Source organism: Lepus europaeus, chromosome 8 (assembly GCF_033115175.1).
Source record: "Lepus europaeus isolate LE1 chromosome 8, mLepTim1.pri, whole genome shotgun sequence".
Lineage (NCBI taxonomy): Eukaryota > Metazoa > Chordata > Mammalia > Lagomorpha > Leporidae > Lepus > Lepus europaeus.
In genome coordinates, this window is record NC_084834.1 from 106793667 (window position 1) to 106812195 (window position 18529).

The 18529-nt window shown below is 39.1% G+C and overlaps 1 protein-coding gene across 1 annotated transcript; it reads left to right on the forward strand.

Moving 5' to 3' along the window:
- Positions 1–737: 737 nt before the first annotated feature.
- JCHAIN (joining chain of multimeric IgA and IgM) lies at positions 738–12391 on the forward strand. The gene is made up of 4 exons (XM_062199223.1): positions 738–842; positions 5423–5549; positions 10650–10730; positions 11376–12391. The coding sequence occupies exons 1-4, from the start codon at positions 779–781 to the stop codon at positions 11584–11586; spliced, it is 483 nt and encodes a 160-aa protein (XP_062055207.1). The 5' UTR covers positions 738–778; the 3' UTR covers positions 11587–12391.
- The last annotated feature ends 6138 nt before the right edge of the window (positions 12392–18529 follow it).

Genomic DNA, 18529 nt, shown 5'->3' on the forward strand with positions numbered 1-18529 from the left:
AATTCTGTAGTGATTCAGTTTTCTATTGTGGCATCTCAAATACAAATCTCATGGGTTTACAATTCTGAAAGGTGTTACTAGATGAGCAAATATAAGGTCTGCCTTTTATCAAATGAGAACAAGGCAATCAATTTATCTAGTATCCACCAGTTTCTAATTCCAACTCCATATTTGAGCTTATAAAATAGCTGAAAGTAGAGTATACATTATAAATTTAAATCTACTAGTTTGGTTAATTAAAGATTACTAGTAAAAATGGACATAGATTCAGTTAGGACCTTACAGTGCTTTCATTTCTTCCCTTACTTCATTCCTTCCCTTCCATTCCCAGCAATCATTGTTCCCGGCACAACAAATGTCAGATATTTGGTTGGAAGTCCAATGTTAATATATCTAAGTAGTAGAGCTAAGAACCCCTATTTAAACATTTTGAATGGGCTTTTGATCTGAAATGACTATTGGTCTTCTAGTTTACACATTTCTATAACATAAATATAAAATAGAAATGATTGCATCAAATCATGGTAGTTTTTCTGGGGGGTGGGGTTAGGGGAGAGGGGCTGCCTTGGAAGAATAACTTAAATGTGAATGATACATTTCTTTCCAGTGCAGCCTTTAAAGTTCAGACTTCAACCGCAGTTGTGATTGTTTTTAGTTTGTTAGTTGCCAGGAGTGTTATTTTAAGAAAGCGGAAGCACCATCATTTGCACACTCCTTAGCGATCACACACCTTAACCCCGACTTTCTGGCTACAGCTTTTCAAAAGAAGGAAGTCAAGATGAAGAGCCATTTGCTTCTCTGGGGCGTCCTGGCCATTTTTGTTCAGGCTGTTCTTGTCACAGGTATGTAGTATTTAGAAGAAGAACCCAGAAAAAGGGTAAATACAGCAAAGATCTATTTTTTTTTATTTTAAGATTTATGGGCATGCTTTGGTTGACCAGTTAGCCAGCCACTATTTTGTAACATGCTTTGGACTTTGTGTGGGCTGTGAACTGGACACAGACAAGACTCAGAGAGATTCTTTTTATTCTTTCTTTCTCTTCCTATTACAACTTACAGAATAAAAGAATAGTTATTTGTGGGTGACTAGCCATATTTTTGTCAATGTCCATATTGACTTAAAAATCAGTAATACTTCCCTTGAGTCTCTTTAATTAGTGTTCTGGAGAAATGAAGTAATAATTACTGTAAGTACAATATATGATACATTGGGGTTTTATTTCCCCAGAGACGCTGCTATCAGACCTAACAACTTTCTTGGATCAGAGCCCACAGATTTATGATGGCCCTTTAACAATGTTTAATGGTATATAGATTGCCTAGAACTTACTGGCTAATGTTCTTTGTTTTGTTTATTGACTTGCTCAACAACTGTAGAAACTAGAATACATTCTGAAAATAGAACTATAGTATTAAATGATTTTCATATAAAAGGGCACATGAATTAAAAGTGATATAATTTGGATTGTTTCTCTTATTGAGCCTATTCTTATTTCAGGAAAGAGCATAGTAGAAATATAATTAAGAATCATCATTTTATGGGCACCTTGGGAGGAAGCAGGTGATGGCTCAAGTAGTTGGATCCCTGCCACCCATGTGGGAGACCTGGATGGAGTTCCTAGCTCCAGGCTTTGGCTGGCCCAGTCTCAGTTGTTGTGGGCAGTTGGGAAGTAAACTAGCAGAAGGGAAATCTCTGCCTGCCTCTCTCTGTCTCTCTTTCTGCCTTTCAAAATAAGTAAAACTTTAAGAAAATATTAAAATAATCATTGCATATATATATATATATATATTGACAGGCAGAGTGGATAGTGAGAGAGAGACAGAGAGAAAGGTCTTCCTTTGCCATTGGTTCACCCTTCAATGGCCGCTGCAGCCGGCGCATCTCGCCGATCCAAAGCCAGGAGCCAGGTGCTTCTCCTGGTCTCCCTTGCGGGTGCAGGGCCCAAGCACTTGGGCCATCCTCCACTGCACTTCCCGGGCCATAGCAGAGAGCTGGCCTGGAAGAGGGGCAACCGGGATAGAATCCAGCGCCCCAACCGGGACTAGAACCCGGAGTGCCAGCGCCGCAAGGCGGAGGATTAGCCTGTTAAGCCACGGCGCCGACCAATCATTGCATATATTTTAATACTAAATATTAAGAATAATAGCTTTCTAATGATATTTTTAAAATATATAAAACAATATAAAACAGTAGTAAACCATATATAATATATGTATGTATATAGATATATAAATTACATATATTTAGAAACATGTCCATATGCCTATAAAATATCTGCAAAAATATAGTAATATATAAAATAGCTATCATTTATTGGATATTATATTCTGTTATTATGCTGCTTTATATATAGCATTCCAGTTAATGCTTATAATAATCAAATGAGGATAGGTTCTATTATTGTTTCCAACATATAGTTGAGATAGTTGAGACTTAGAGAGGTGAAATAACTTAGCTGAAGTTACAAAACAGCAAGTGGTAGTTATAACCTAGGCAATCTGACCCTGTAGCCCGAACTTAATTATTGTCCTGTTCTGTGGGCATAAGGGAATTGTCTTTTTAATAAACTCATTGTGGTCATATTTAGCATGCATTGTAATGTTAAGCCTATTTTCTTATTTTTGAAAACTGAATTAAATATAACACATTTATTGAGCACATACTTTGTCTCAGATATTCCTGGAATAAAGTAAGATACAGTTCCTATCAGTGAGAGAGAATTTTAAAACTGTCTTAATAAATTCAAACTATTTGTACATTTCTAGTAGATATATTAGGCTACCTGATATCCTTTTATTTATTTTTTTAATATTTATTTATTTGAAAGTCAGAGTTACAGAGGCAGAGGCAGCGAAAGAGAGAGAGGTCTTCTATTCACTGGTTCACTCCTCAAATGGCCGCAATGGCTGGAGCTGGGTCCATCCAAAGCCAAGAGCCAGGAGCTTCTTCCAGGTCTCCTATGTGGGTGCTGGGGCCCAAGGACTTGGGCCATCTTCTACTGCTTTCCCAGGCCGTAGCAGGGAGCTGGATCTGAAGTGAGGCAGCCGGGACTCAAACCAGCACCCATATGAGATGTCAGCACTGCAGGTGGCAGCTTTTCCCGCTATGCCACAGCTTTGACCCCAGCCTGATATTCTTATATAAAAACAGTACTGATGGTCTCTTTCTAAGTTGCTGGTAAAGAAATAAATTATATGCCATAATAGACTAACATTTTCTATCTAATACTAAGTATTTAAGTCACTTACTTGACTTAATCTATATTTTTGGTCATATATTACTGAACATTTTATTGAGGAAAATTGATGGCTCATGGATACAGAAGCAGGGAAGGAGATATATCATTAGAATCATTTGCTCTTTTTAGAATGTTAATAAGGGTCCTATCATTACCTTGAATGTCTCCATAACGTTTCTTCTCTAATACTATATAGACTCGTGTCTGGAGATTTATTAAGAACTATAAATAATAAAGTACATTATAAAGTACTTCAGACAATTATGAGTACAGCAAGACTGGTTTTAAAATGTCTTTGTAATGACTGTTATCATAAAGACTGCAATACCACAATGAGGTCCTCTCTGCTCTGGGAATCATCTCTGGAGAAATTAGACTTTCAGTTATGATGATATCTATCCTGGTCATTTAACCTGAAATTGAATTTGTGTACCAAATATTTTTAAAAATATTTATTTTATTTATTTGAAAGTCAGAGTTACACAGAGAAAGGAGAGTCGGAGAGAGAGAAGTCTTCCATCTGCTGGTTCACTCTGCAGGTGGCCGCAATGGCCGGAGCTGGGCTAATCCGAAGCCAGGAGCTAGGAGCTTCTTCTAGGTCTCCCATGTGGGTGCAGGGGCCCAAGGACTTGGGCCATCTTCTACTGCTTTCTCAGGCCATAGCAGAGAGCTGGATGGGAAGTGGAGCAGCCGGGTCTCGAACCGGCCGCCCACATGGGATGCTGGTGCCTCAGGCCACTGCGCCACAGCGCCGGCCCCCCCAAATATTTTTTAATTGAAGCTTAATGGAAGGAATGTTTAAAAGTCAGCTCAAATTATAGGAATGAATTTATATTTAATAAGATTATTATTTTGTTTGCACTATTGAGTAAAGCTTAATAGATAACCTGTTCTTCAAATAACCTGTTCACTGCTCCAGATTCAGAAAATAAGAACTTTTCTTGGTTTATTCTTTGTGACATTCACTGAATCTGGACAATAAATGTTACTCAAAATATAAAGCTTAAATGGCACCTGTGCATTAGTTCATTTATTCCTATTATATTAAGTTGAGCTTATACCACACAGTATTTTCTAAATTGCTTTTGCAAATTTCCAGTACTCTGTATGTAGTCTACTTTTTAAAATAATTCTTAAAAGAACTATTATTAATATAGCCTTTTCCAACTTGATTGAATGGTTGTACCATGGTAATTTGATTGTTGAGAAGAAAAAAGAATATATAGGAAAGTTGTGGTGGAGAATATTTAAAAGTCCTACAAAATAAGTTTATCTTGGGGATAAATATGCCTGTTCTTAGCTGTAATGCAATTAAAGCATTGCACACACATTTTTTTTATTAACAATTCTGACAATTAACTTTTTTTCCAAATATTTATTTATTTTATTTGAAAGTCAGAGTTACACAGAGAGAAAGGAGAGGCAAAGAGAGAGGTCTTCCATTTGCTGGTTCACTCCCCAGCTGGCTGCAACAGCTGGAGCTACGCCAATCTGCAGCCAGGAGCCAGGAGATTCTTCTGGGTCCCTGACCCGGGTGCAGGGGGCCAAGGACGTGGGCCATCATCCATTGCTTTCCCAGGCCATACCAGAGAGCTGGATCGGAAGTGGGGCAGCTGGGACTTGAACCAGCGCCCATATGGGATGCTGGTGCTGCAGGTGGTAGCTTTACCAGCTGTTCCATAGCGCCGGCCCCCACACACATTTTAAGTACAAATAAAAGGTTAAGAAGGATGTGACATTTCAAATTGGGTTTATAAAGGCTAATGCTAATTCTTGTTCATTTTTAAATGAATTCCTTTGGTCTGGGAGAAATCCAGTTTAGATTTGTGTTTTCTCACTCACTTTGGCATTTGCCACTGATGTATAAGGCCACGTCATTCAGAACACTTTGCCTCTATTAGAAGCGTTATCTGAAAATAAGAATCCTCCCAGACCAGATTCTTTCTCATAGACTGGTCCCAGGAAAAGAGAAAATTCCTTTTAGAGCACACTGGGATATCGTTCACTATGATGTGAGACTCCACTTAGTTATTATAGATTATAAAGAAAATACATGGGAAAAAGTGAGATTGATCAACAATAAAACTTATTTTTTTCTACAGGCAAGAAAGATAAATTAAATAAATATGATTATATAAATAGACTTTTGTTTTCTCTTCTTCTTAATATACTTTACACTCAAGCCCAAGGTGACGACGAGAGCACTGTTCTTGTTGACAACAAATGCCAGTGTGTCCGCATCACTTCCAGGATCATCCGTAATCCCGAAAACCCCAGTGAGGACATTGTGGAGAGAAACATCAGAATTATGTACGTGGCATCTTATGCTTTCTGTTTCCGGTTGTAAGCAGAGATACTTTCCAACGTTAAGCATTGTTTGAATGTCTTTACTCTCCATTTGGATATACAGCATCTTACATGAGATTCAACATTATTAGTGAGCTTGAGGTGATTTTGTAGAAGTTAAGGGCAGGATCAAAGGATTGCAGGCAATTAAAACCAGTCAGCTAGATCAAGTTACAACCAAAGGTTATGATGTGGTCATCCACTTGCTCTGTTTCTATAGAGTTGCTCCTATTTGAATTAGAACTATAATTGCCATTGGTCAGTTAAAACTGAAACTTCAGATAACACAAAAGCCTCCGTTTGTATCATTTGTGGACTACTGAGTATTTTACCCTGCACTTAAATATCTGCATGAAGACTAGGCGGAGTGATCAAATTGACTAATGGACTCAATCTTCACTTGTAAAATGGACTTCAGCTATTCGTTTCATTTTCCATATATGAGTGAGCAGTGCAGTTATATGCTTTGTAGCTCTTACTCAATGGCAAGACTACTAATAATATTTGAGACATGACATTTCTATGTAGTCCAATCAGTAAATAAGGTTTCCTTGTGAACTACTCCTTCCTTAAGAGTTTCCCCTCAATCAAATACCTCTTATAGAAAGAGAACATAGAATTTAATCTCATTCAGTTGATGGGAAAAGTTTAATGTGTTTAAGAATTGTGTTTCAAATTCAGACTGGGTCACCAAATAGCTCTTATATGCAAGTTCCTTATTCACTGTAAACTTCACCATCTTTTTCAAAAAGATTTATTTATTCATTTCATGCCTTCATGAAAGGCAGAGCGAGAGCGAGAGCGAGAGAGAGATTTCCATCTGCAAGTTCACTCCCCAAATGCCCGAATTAACTGAACTGGACCAGGAACCAGAAATCCCATCTGTTCTCCCATGTCGCTGTCTACTGAGTCCTAGGTACATTAGCAGGAATCAGGATGGGAAGCATAGAGTAGCCAGGACCCAAACTGACATTCCAGTAATGGGGTGTGGGCCTCCCAAGTTGGCAGCTCAATCTGCTGCACCACAATGCCACCACAACTTTATCATCTTTAAACAAGGGGAAGATAGTTGCTGTTTCGTAGGGTTATTATAAAAAATGGAGTTTAGCTATTCCTTTTATGGTTTGTGTAGTTTCTGACACATATTCAAAAATATTTGCTATTGTTTGTTCACCTAACCTATGTGCCAGTTATTATGTCATTATCCTGCTTAAAATCCTTTTGATGATTTCACCAACCTTGTTCTTAGGTTATATTACAAATCTTTGGCCTAACCTACAAAGCTTAGCATAATTCTTAAGATGATCCATTGCCACATTTCCTTTATTTTTAAACATCCAGCAATCCTGTGGTGCTTTATTCCTTTCTTATGTTTACAACTATGGGTCCCTCTAAGGAACTCTTTCTTCTGGCCCTCTCAGCCTGGTCTCTCCAATCTGTTTGTCTTAGTTTAGCTATCACTCCTTCTAAGGCCTTGCCCTACAAGCTCCCTGTTAGGGACAGGACAGTTAGAGAAGCAGGTTTGGAAGGGGTGCATTCATGACACTGGCACTTCAGCCATGTTGAAGAAGAGTGTCTAACTAATGTGAACATCTCTAGGGGGAAATTTTAAGAAGTTTTGAATTTATTCATTTTTATTTTATTTGATATATTTGAAAGGCAGAGAGAAAGAGATGGAGAGAGAGAGAGTGAGAGACATCTTCCATCCCCTGGTTCACTCCTCAACTGCCTGGAACAGCTGGGCTGCGCCAGGCCAAAGCCAGGAGCCCTGAGATCAGTCTGGGTGTCCCCATGTACCCCATGTCCCCAAGTACCTGAGCCATCATCTGTCACTTCCCACCTAGTGCGCATTATCAGGAAACTGGATTGGAAGCAGAGTAGCCGGGACTGGAACCAGGCTCTCCAATGTGTCCTGCAGGCATCCCAAGCAAACTTAACTAACCCTGAGCCAAATGCCCACTCTCAGGTGGAGAGTTTTAAAAACAGCCCTCCATGATGTTTAACTCATCTTCTTCTTTTATGACATTTTAAAAAACTGTTTTATATTGTTTACTGATAATAGGTAGTTCAGTTACTTCAGGCCACTTTGCCTGATGTAAATTGATCTTTCTTGATCTCATTTCTCAAAGTACATTAACATTGCTGTGTCACTGTGGCATCATTCCCAACTCCATCACTTACTAAAATGATGTGACTTTGGGGAAGTCCTTCAGTAAATTGACCCTGATTCCTAAATTATAAGAAAGAGAGAGTCATGTATGTATGACTATATACACATATTATTTATAGGAGGACTAAATATAGGAATTCATAAAAGAATAGTGTTCATCTCATAGTAGACCCTCATAAATGTCTATTCGCTTGCCTTTCTCATTATTTAAAGCCTCTTACTCAAGCTGTTACAACCTAATAAGGAGTAGGCACATTTATTCATTAATTCATTCAATAAGTATTTGTTTAGCAAATGCCAAATATTAAGGGTTTGTATTAGGCTGGGAAATACAACAGTTTATATTAAACACAGAGTTTACTGTTTAAGAGGAAATTTTATGCAATTAAAAAGGCAACCATAGGCAAGTGTTATGGCATGATGGGTTAAACTGCCGCTTGGTACATCTGCATTCCAGATCAGAATGTCTGATTTGAGTACCAGCTACTCCACTTCCAACCCAGCTTCCTACTAATACCCATCCTGGGAGGCAGCAGGTGATGGCCCAAGTACTTGAGTCCTTGCCACCCAGGTGGGAGATCTGGGTGGAGTTCTGGGCTCCTGGCTTTGGTCTGCCCCAGCCCTATCTAATGCAGGCATGTTAGGAGTGAACCAGTGGGTAGATCTGTCTGTCTCTGTCATTCTGCCTCTCAAATAAATAAACATTTTTAAAAAGGCAATCAAATACAGTAAATTGTATGATAAAAGAAGGCATAGATGTTACAGGGGCACTGAGGAAGAGCACCGAGTTCAATCCTGGGATAGAGTTAGTGTTGGGGGGAAGGAGTGTGGTAATGGGATGGGAGGCAGGAAGGATGTGTTTGGAATAGGTGAGATCTTCATGTAACATACTTAGCTTAGTATCAGGCACACTAAGTAGTTTACACACTAAGTAGTTTCTACAAACTGACCATGCTTTTATCATTGCCGTAATAAAAGTGCCTTGGCAATGATAAAAGCATGGTCAGTTTATAGAATTTTCTTTTTAAAATTATTTATTTCATTTATTTGAGAAGCTGAGAGAGATCTCCAGTCCCCTGGTTCATTTCCCAAAATGCCCACAATAACTGAGTCTGTGCCAGTCCAGGCCGAAGCTGGGAACCAGGAACTCAATCCAGGTCTTCTCTGTGGGTGTCAGGGATCCAAATACTTGAGCCATCACCTTCTGCTTCCCAGGGCACACATTAGTAAGGAATTGGATTCAGAAGCAAAGCTGTGAGTCAAATCCAGGAACTCCCGCTGGATAGGGGAGGAGGCTGTCCTAGGCAGGGGCTTAACTGCCGCAGCAAATGCTGACCCCAGTTTGTGGAACTCCTTAAGCAGTTGTATACAGCTGCCAGAAGAGGGTGGTGTGGTGGGAGATGAGACTGAGTTGGGAGCACATTATGAAGTGCCTCCTGTGCTCTCTTAAGGATACCCTATTATCTGTGGGAGATGATGTCGGTTTTAAGCAGAGAAAGAAATTAGGGTTGCATTTTAGAAGGGCCATTTTGGCAATAATGAAGCCAAGGCATCAAGACGAAAGGAGGGTATTGCTGCAATCTTGGAGGAGTATGGTGTGGTATACTGAGCCAAGGCAGTCATAATGAGAAGAGAGACAGAAGAGACAAGTGCATAGGTTTCATACAAACAAGGAAAGAGAATCAGCTGGACTATGAGACTGACTAGATAGAGGCCTCATAAGGAAGGAGAATAGGGGCTGACATCTAGATTTTTGGCATGTGTGAATGGTATTGCTAAATATTGTGTTAGGAAACACAAATTTTTCTTTGTTTCTTTTATAATTCCATTTCTTTTTAAAAAAAGATTAATTTATTTATTTGAAAGGTAGAGTTACAGAGAGGCAGAGAGAGAGAGAGAGAGAGAGAGAGAGAGAGAGGTCTTCCATCGCTGGTTTACTCCCCAGGTGGCCCCAACGAGCGGAGCTGTGCCAGTCTGAAGCCAGGAGCTTCTTCCAGGTCTCCCATGAGGATGCAGGGGCCCAAGGACTTGAGTCATCTTCCTCTGTTTTCCCAGGCCATAGCAGAGAGCTAGATCAGAAGTGGAGCAGCCAGGACTTGAACTGGCATCCATATGGGATGCCGGCCCTGAAGGTGGCGGCTTTACCCTCTACACCACAGTACTGGCTTTCTTTGTTTCTTTTGTCAGGGAGGGATACATATGAGAAGGGATAATGACATAGATGAAAAAATGCAAAAGGTTAAGGAAATCGCTTGAATTAGCTGATAACCATTATCTAATCTTCCTTGGGATATCAGCATGAAAAAAATCCCAGCTTTGCTACATAGTTGTTGTGGGTAGGTAATAGCCTCTCTGATGTACAGGGTTTGCATCTCTAAAATGTAGATAAAATGTCTATTCATCCCACAAATAGTGGATATATTCCACATGCCACACATCTGGCCAGGTACAAAGAATACATAAATGTATTTTGCCTCAAGGAACTTATGTAGCTAGAGAAGCATCCAAGTTATAGATAAGCAACTATGATATGGCATTTGTTGCAATACATATATGTGAAATTTAATGAGACCATAGAGAGAAAAATTTGTTGAAGGGTGGAGAGAGGATCAAGGTAATCTCACAGAGGTAAAACTTGAGGAGATTTTTAAAAGAAAACAGGGATTTGTGAAGTAAACATAGATAGTTGACAGAGGAGCAGCTTTGAGGTTTATTTGAAATGGGAAATATTTAAAATAGTGCAAATTATTGTAAAAATTGAGTAATGGTATTACTATATGGTATATAAATGCAATGGTTAGTGCCATTGCAATATAGTATTGTTCTAGCAATATACCTATTACCAAAAATAACAATATTTACATTTTACTCCTTTTTTTTCCTCTTATTTTTAGCGTTCCTCTGAACACCAGGGAGAATATCTCTGATCCCACCTCACCACTGAGAACCGAATTCAAGTATAATTTGGCTAACCTGTAAGAGATTTTCCTTCATATAAATACCGTTGTGGAAGTCAGTAACTTTAACCTTGTTAGTCAGAAGGTTTTTGATGATATGTTCAGATATAAACAGTTACAAATATAATCTGAACTTTCAAATACATTTATTCTTATGTTAATTATTAGTTATCAAATTTGTATAACTTTGTCACAGATTAAAATTAGCTGTAAATTTATTCTAAAGAAGAAATTACTGCCATTCATAAAGGAAGGACCAATTTATTTTAATAGTTCAGTAAGTGTTTTTAGCTTATAAACATGCAGATGTTTCTTTGGAAATGATATAATTTGATATCAAGCAGTTTATTAAAAAAGTCTTCCTTTCTTGTTTATTGCTTATTTAAGTGTACAATTGGGAATAAATTTTAACACAGTAGAACTGACTGTATTATATAAATAAAGGATTCATATATCATATATTATACTGCTTACTTTCACCTAGTTTTTGTACACTGACAGTTGAAATATATCGCAAACTCTGCTGTGTTGTAGAGCTGTTTAGGTTTGAAAGGAATCATCATTTGCTGCAAGAATTAATTGACTAGGAAAAAATGTGTAGTCACTCAGATGTTGATACAGAATTTGCTAGGGATTGTCTAATGTGCTTGTTCTGTCTTTCAGCTGTAAAAAATGTGATCCTACGGAAATAGAGCTGGACAATCAGGTGTTTACTGCTAGCCAGAGCAACATCTGTCCCGAAGACGATTATTCCGAGACCTGTTACACTTACGACAGAAACAAGTGCTACACAACTTTGGTCCCAATTGTTCATAGGGGTGTGACCAGAATGGTGAAGGCAACCTTGACCCCGGATTCCTGCTATTCTGACTAACTCAAGGGGTCGCTGACAATGCACGACTCTTGAGATGCTCTCCTTTTTGATCCAAAATGTTAATAAATTTACTACCAATGAATTTGAAAGCAAGATTTATTTTTTTAGGTATTGTAAAACTACCCCCCTCTCCCCAAGGTAATTGAATTAATACCATTGCTATCTTTATTAGGTAATTACTCCTGAACCACATGCTCCTACTTTTAAGCATTAAAATCTGTCAATCATCATGTTTGTCTGAAAGGGTATGCCTCCTTCAGAAAATGGTTTCTAGCATTTCAAAAAATACACAAAGGGAGAAAATGAAACTCAAGAAGTAAAAGTCAGGAGGCATAGTTAAATGTTGCACCCACCTCTCTTTGTTTTTGCATTTGCCTTTGCCTAGGAGAGCCAGAGCTTTGCCCGTTCCCTGCTATTCTCTTTAAAAACTTTTCACTGTGTAGAGAAAATGTATGTGTGGTTATGGGTCCATTAATTGTCTTTCTGAGAAAAATAATTATCGCAAAACATATTTTGGAACTATTTGTAAAAATAATTTAAAATGAGATCACTAATGTTTATGAAACCAATTAACCAAAAGTGATGTAATTAAATGCATAATTGAAAATGATATTTTGACTTCACAGGCAGACTTAGCAGCAGATGATACGGATTTTTATTTTTATGGACAATTTTTGTTTTGATAATCATGTTACTGTAAGAAATTCCTATTGGAAATCATCTCTGTTGTATCCAAATCTAAGTATGTATCCCAACATATGTATTCTCTTACACAGTTGAACAATTAAATAGATTTATAAGCATATATCTGTGTGAAATAGTTTGCTTGTGTTGAATTTTTGTAAGTTAAATATAATTTGTTATTGATGAACAGTTTGTAAGCATGATGTAGTTTCATTAATCACTGCATTCATGTCTGTATTGTGGTGGCTTTGTCATTTCACATATAAAGTTAAAAGGCAAAGTCTTCATGGCACTTAAAACTTCTTTATGGCAGAATGCCAAGGCTAATTGACACATTTAGGGACACTATGGAAAGTAAATGTTGACTCTGGATTTTTTTTTTTTTTTTTGACAGGCAGAGTGGACAGTGAGAGAGAGAGACAGAGAGAAGGGTCTTCTTTTTGCTGTTGGTTCACCCTCCAATGGCCGCCGCTGCCGGCGCGCTGCGGCCAGCGCACTGCGCTGATCCGAAGGCAGGAGCCAGGTGCTTATCCTGGTCTCCCATGGGGTGCAGGGCCCAAGCACTTGGGCCATCCTCCACTGCACTCCCTGGCCACAGCAGAGAGCTGGCCTGGAAGAGGGGCAACCGGGACAGAATCCGGTGCCCCAACTGGGACTAGAACCTGGTGTGCCGGCGCCGCAAGGCAGAGGATTAGCCTAGAGAGCCGTGGCGCCGGCCCGACTCTGGATTTTAAGTGATGGGAGATTGATCAGAAGAGACATTATTCTGTTTCCTTTTTTATTTTATTATTATTATTATCTTTTATTATTATTATTATTTGACAGGTAGAGTTATAGACCGTGTGAGAGAGAGACAGAGAGAAAGGTCTTCCTTCCATTGGTTCACTCCCCAAATGGCTGCTACGGCCAGCGCTGCGCTGATCTGAAGCCAGGAACCAGGTGCTTCTTCCTGGTCTTCCATGCGGGTGCAGGGGCCCAAGTACTTGGGCCATCCTCTACTGCCCCCTGGGCCACAGCAGAGAGCTCGACTGGAAGAGGAGCAACTGGGACTAGAATCGGCGCCCATATGGGATGCCGGCGCTGCAGGCGGAGGATTAACCAAGTGAGCCACAGCACTGGCCGCTTATTTTATTATTTTTAAAATATTTATTTATTTGAAAGGGGGAGAGAGAGAGATCTTCCATCTACTTGTTCACTCCCCAGATGGCTGTAGTGTTGAGGGTTGGGCTGGGCTAGTTTGAATCCAGGAGCCAAGAACTCCATCCAGGTCTCCTACCTGGGTGGCAGGGGCCCAGGCTCTTGGGCCATCTTCCACTGTTTTCCCAGGCCCATTAGCAGGGAGTTGGATTGGCAGTGGAGCAGCTGGGACTCAAACTGGTGACCATAGGGATGCTGGCATTGAAGGGAGACTGCTTCTGAAGAGGCCTCTCTACTCTCCTCACTCACAACCACTGTGTGTAGGAGAGCCCTCTCCACTCTTTACCCATCTTTGCCTCAGTTTCTCTGTGGACCCAGTGGGAAATTTTTTTGTTACCACATGGCAGATTCTTATATCAAAGACCCCTATTCCAGGTCCTGAAGGTCATCCTTCTTTCATAAGGTCATTAATTGTAACACCACAATGTTAAGTATAATTTAGTACTTACTATGTGCAAAGCATCAAACTAAGTGCTTTATAAATTTTAATGCATTCAACGTAAGTCCAATGTGGGATGTTGTATGCAATTGGGGGAGTGAATCAGCAGTTGGGAGCTCTTTACTCTTTCTGCTTCTCAATAAATAAGTGAATAAAAGCTTTTCTAGAGTACATGAGCCGTTTCCCAGAGATGCTGAGTAAGTCGTTCTGGGATGCAGCTGGGAAAATTGCAGTTCTCACACACTGAGAATTGCTTGGGATCCACAACTTTAGAATTATAAACCTTCACTTCCACCTAGTGGTTGAATTACAAAATACAATGAACATGCATTTTTAACATTCGTTTCACCTAATTCTCAAGAAGCCTATGAAATAAGCACTACCTCCATTTTGCAAATGACAAGACTTAGATGTAATGAGGAATAATCTGCTTAAAGTTTTACAGGTAATGTATGGAGAACTGATCACTGGATCCATGACAGGCTCCAGGGCCGATGATCTCATAACATTTGTATGTTATCCTGTCTATGCATGTTTTCAGACCATGTCCCAGAGGTGCAACTCCTGAGGAAATAATCAGAAAACTCCCACAAAGAAGAATAGAAGTATTTTTCACTATGGTGTTTGTGTTTATGAAGATTCATGAGAAGCTTTAAGTCCATCATCATGGGAATGATAACATAATGATACATTGCCCAGTGTCACTTCTTTGTCTTTTTAAAAAAATTTTATTTCCCACTTATAAGAGAAAACATGTAACATTTGTCTTTCTGTGTTCAGAGTTTTTACTCAATATGATGTCCTCCAGTTGCATCCATTTTTGCTGCAGATGGTAGAATTTCATTCTTTTTAATAGCTGAATAATATACCATTGTGTATAAATGCCACATATTCTTTATCCATTGATCTGATGATGAACACCTTGATTGATCCATATTTTGGCGATTGTGAACAGTGCTGCTATAAACATGGTGGTGCAGGTATCTCTTTGATACAATGTGTTCATGTCTTTTGGGTATATACCCAGTGGTGGGGTTGCTGAATCATCTGGCAAGTCTATTTCTAGTTTTTAAGAAATCCCCATACTCTTTTTCACAGTGGCTGGACGTTACATTCCCACCAACAGTATAAAAATATTCCCTTTTGTCCACATCATCTTCAGTATTTGTTTCTGTCTTTTGAATTTTAGCCTTCTGACAAGTGGTTTTGTCCCTGACAGCTAGTGATGTTGAGCATTTTCCGTACATTTGCTGGCCATTTGTATTTCTTCTTTTAAAAACTGTTGTGGTCCTTCACCTATTTCTTTTTTTAAAAAAGTATTTATTTATTTATTTACTTATTTTTGTATTTATTTATCAGTCAGAAGGGGGAGGGTGGAGAGAGAGAAAATCTTCCATTTGCTGTTTCATTCCCCAAATGGCCGGAGCCAGGAGCCAAGAGCTTCTTTAGGGCCTCCCACGTGGGTGCAGGGGCCCAAGCGCTTGGGTCATCCTCTGTTGCTTTCCCAGGCATATTAGCAGGGAGCTGGATCAGAAGTGGAGCAGCCAGGATGGGATGCTGGCACTGCAGGCTGTGGCTTAACTTGTTGTGTCACAGCCCCTCATTGCCTATTTCTTAACTGGATTATTTTTTTTTGTTATTGTTGAGTTTTTAAAGTTACTGATATATTCTGGATATTAATCTTTTGTTGGATAGGTAGCTCACAAATATTTTTTACCATTCTGTTAGATGTCTCTTCACTCTCTTGATTATTTCCTTCGCTGTGCAGAAACTTCTGAGTTTGATATAATCCCATTTGTTTTGTTTTGATTTTGTTGCCCATGCTTTAGGGTTCTTATCCAAAAAAATTGTCACCTACATCAATGTCTTAGAGTGTTTACCTTGTATTTTCTTCCAGTAACTTCATAGTCTCAGATCTTAAATTCAGGTCCTTGATCCATCTTGAATTGGTTTTTGAATATGATGAGAGGTATGGATCTAATTTTTTTTTCTCCCGCTCCCTTTCCCATTCCATTCATATCAAGATTCATTTTCAATTATCTTTTTTTTTTTTAACAGGAAGAGTGAACAGAGAGAGAGAGAGAGAGAAAGGTCTTCCTTTGCCATTGGTTCACCCTCCAATGGCTGCACGGCCTGTGCACTGCGACCGGCGCACCACGCTGATCCAAAGCCAGGAGCCAGGTACTTCCTCCTGGTCTCCCATGGGGTGCAGGGCCCAAGCACTTGGGCCATCCTCCACTGCACTCCCGGGCCACAGCAGAGAGCTGGCCTGGAAGAGGGGTAACCGGGACAGAATCCGGCACCCCGACCGGGACTAGAACCCGGTGTGCCGGTGCCTCAAGGCAGAGGATTAGCCTATTGAGCTGTGGCGCTGGCCCTCAATTATCTTTATATATAGAAGATCGATTTAGTGTATATTAAGTAAAGATTTCATCAGTTTGCACCTACACAGAAACACAAAGTGTAAAATACTGTTTCAGTACTAGTTATAGCATTACTTCACATTGGACAACACGTTAAGGACAGATCCCACATGAGGAGTAAGTACACAGTGACTCCTGTTGTTGACTTAATAATTTGACACTCCTGTTCATGGCATCAGTAATCTCCCTAGGCTCTAGTCATGAGTTGCCAAGGCTATGGAAGTCTTTTGAGTTCACCGACTTCGATCTTATTAAGACAGGGTCATAGTCAAAGTGGCAGTTCTCTCCTCCCTTCAGAGAAAGGCACCTCCTTCTTTGATGGCCCCATTCTTTCCACTGGGATCTCACTCGCAGAGATCTTTCATTTAGGTCTTTTTTTTTTTTTTTTCAGAGTGTCAGTATGAATCTAATTTCATTCTTCTGCATTTATACATCTAGTTTTGCCAGCACCATTTGTTGAGGAGACTATTTTTTAATTCAATAGATAGTCCGAGCACTTTTGTAAAAAACCAGTTGGCTGTATGTGCATGCATTAACTTCTGGGTTCTCTATTCTGTGCCCAGTATCACTTAGCCATTTAGAGTATGTAGTCCAACTCAGGCCATGGTTTTATCCATTAGACTACATTGGTGTCCCAATGCCAAGACCTGGAAAGAGTATTCAAGGATGCTTATCCTATCCCCCTGCTGACAGGCCAGCTATTATGTGTGTGTATGCATATGGCTATGCACACATCTGTGTATTTGTACATTTGTGCAGAGATGAAATTTTAAATATTCTTTTTAAAAAATATTTATTTATTTATTTGAAAGAGTTACAGAGAGACAAGAAGTGACAGAGAGAGATCTTCCATCTGCTGGTTCATTCCCCACATGGCCGCAATGGCCAGAGCTGGACTAGGTGTAAGCCAGGAGCCAGAAACTCCATCTGGGTCTCCCATGTGGATGCAGTGGCCCAAATACTTGGGTCATCTTCTGCTGCTTTCCTAGGCACATTAGCAAGGAGCTGGATGGGAAGTGGAGTCGCTGGGACATGAAACAGTTCCTATATGGGATGCTGTCATCCCAGCTGGCAGCTTAACCTGCTATGCCACAATGCCAGCCCAAATTTTGAATATTCTTAATTTTTTATAACTTACTTATACAATATGAAGAGGAAAATTTAAGATATTACATAAAAGAATGACCTTAAGAACATCCCCTACACATACATGAGAAAAGACTTGAGGGAAATCATCTAGATGTTATTTTTTATTTGCTTCCATTTACTTTTCAGTATTTTCCAAATGTTCCTTAATATTTAATATTATTTAATATTATAAATTAATTTTTAATTTAATAAGTTTTATGAAATTCTATTTTTACATTATAATATTTATATAAAGCAAACAAATTTCATGTATTTCATTTATGCAGCTTTTTAAATATATATTTTATTTAAGTTATATAAGTTTCATATATTTCCATATGTTCCTATAAAGGAACATTTAGGATTAGCCTAGTGAGCCATGGCGCCAGCTAACTATACTCTTTAGGAACAGTGGTTTTTCTACTTCTACTTATTGATTTCTTTATTTACTAGAGGATTAAGCTTGTGATTATAAAGTAAATTGAAAGTATGTCATTGTAAAAATAAAAAAAAATAAGAAAAGGAGGAGGGAGGGTGGAAGTGAGGGAAGGAGAAAGAGTAGGATGGGAAGTATCATTATGCTCTTAAAACTGTATATATGCAGTGTGCCAGCCGCAGCGGCCATTGGGGGCGAACCAATGGAAAAGGAAGATCTTTCTGTCTCTCTCTCACTGTCCACTCTGCCTGTCAAAAAAGAAAAAAAAAAAAAGAGTATAGTCAAGGACTATAAACAATAATCAAATCTCAAAATGTCAATTTGGCTGATATGCATTATATTTTCTTTTGTACTCTGTAGATAGTTACCACAAGTCAGGGAAGACATGGTATTTGTCTTTTTGGGACTGATTATTTCACTAAGCACAATGGTCTCCAATTCCATCCATTTTGTTGCAAAAGACAGGATTTCATTTTTTTTTAACGACTCAGGAGTATTCCATCATGTATATATACCACCTTTTTTTTTCATTCAGTCATCAGTTCATGGACATCTGGATTGATTCTGTATCTTAGCTATTGTGAGTTAAGCTGATATAAACATAGGGATTTAGGTAACTCATGTGCCAATTTAATT

Excerpts from the sequence above, each read along its gene's own strand:
- JCHAIN (XM_062199223.1), top strand. The coding sequence starts at position 779 with ATGAAGAGCCATTTGCTTCTCTGGGGCGTCCTGGCCATTTTTGTTCAG. Across the intron at positions 843-5,422 it reads TCAGGCTGTTCTTGTCACAG|CCCAAGGTGACGACGAGAGC; the intron begins GTATGTAGTATT and ends TTTACACTCAAG. Across the intron at positions 10,731-11,375 it reads AAGTATAATTTGGCTAACCT|CTGTAAAAAATGTGATCCTA; the intron begins GTAAGAGATTTT and ends TCTGTCTTTCAG.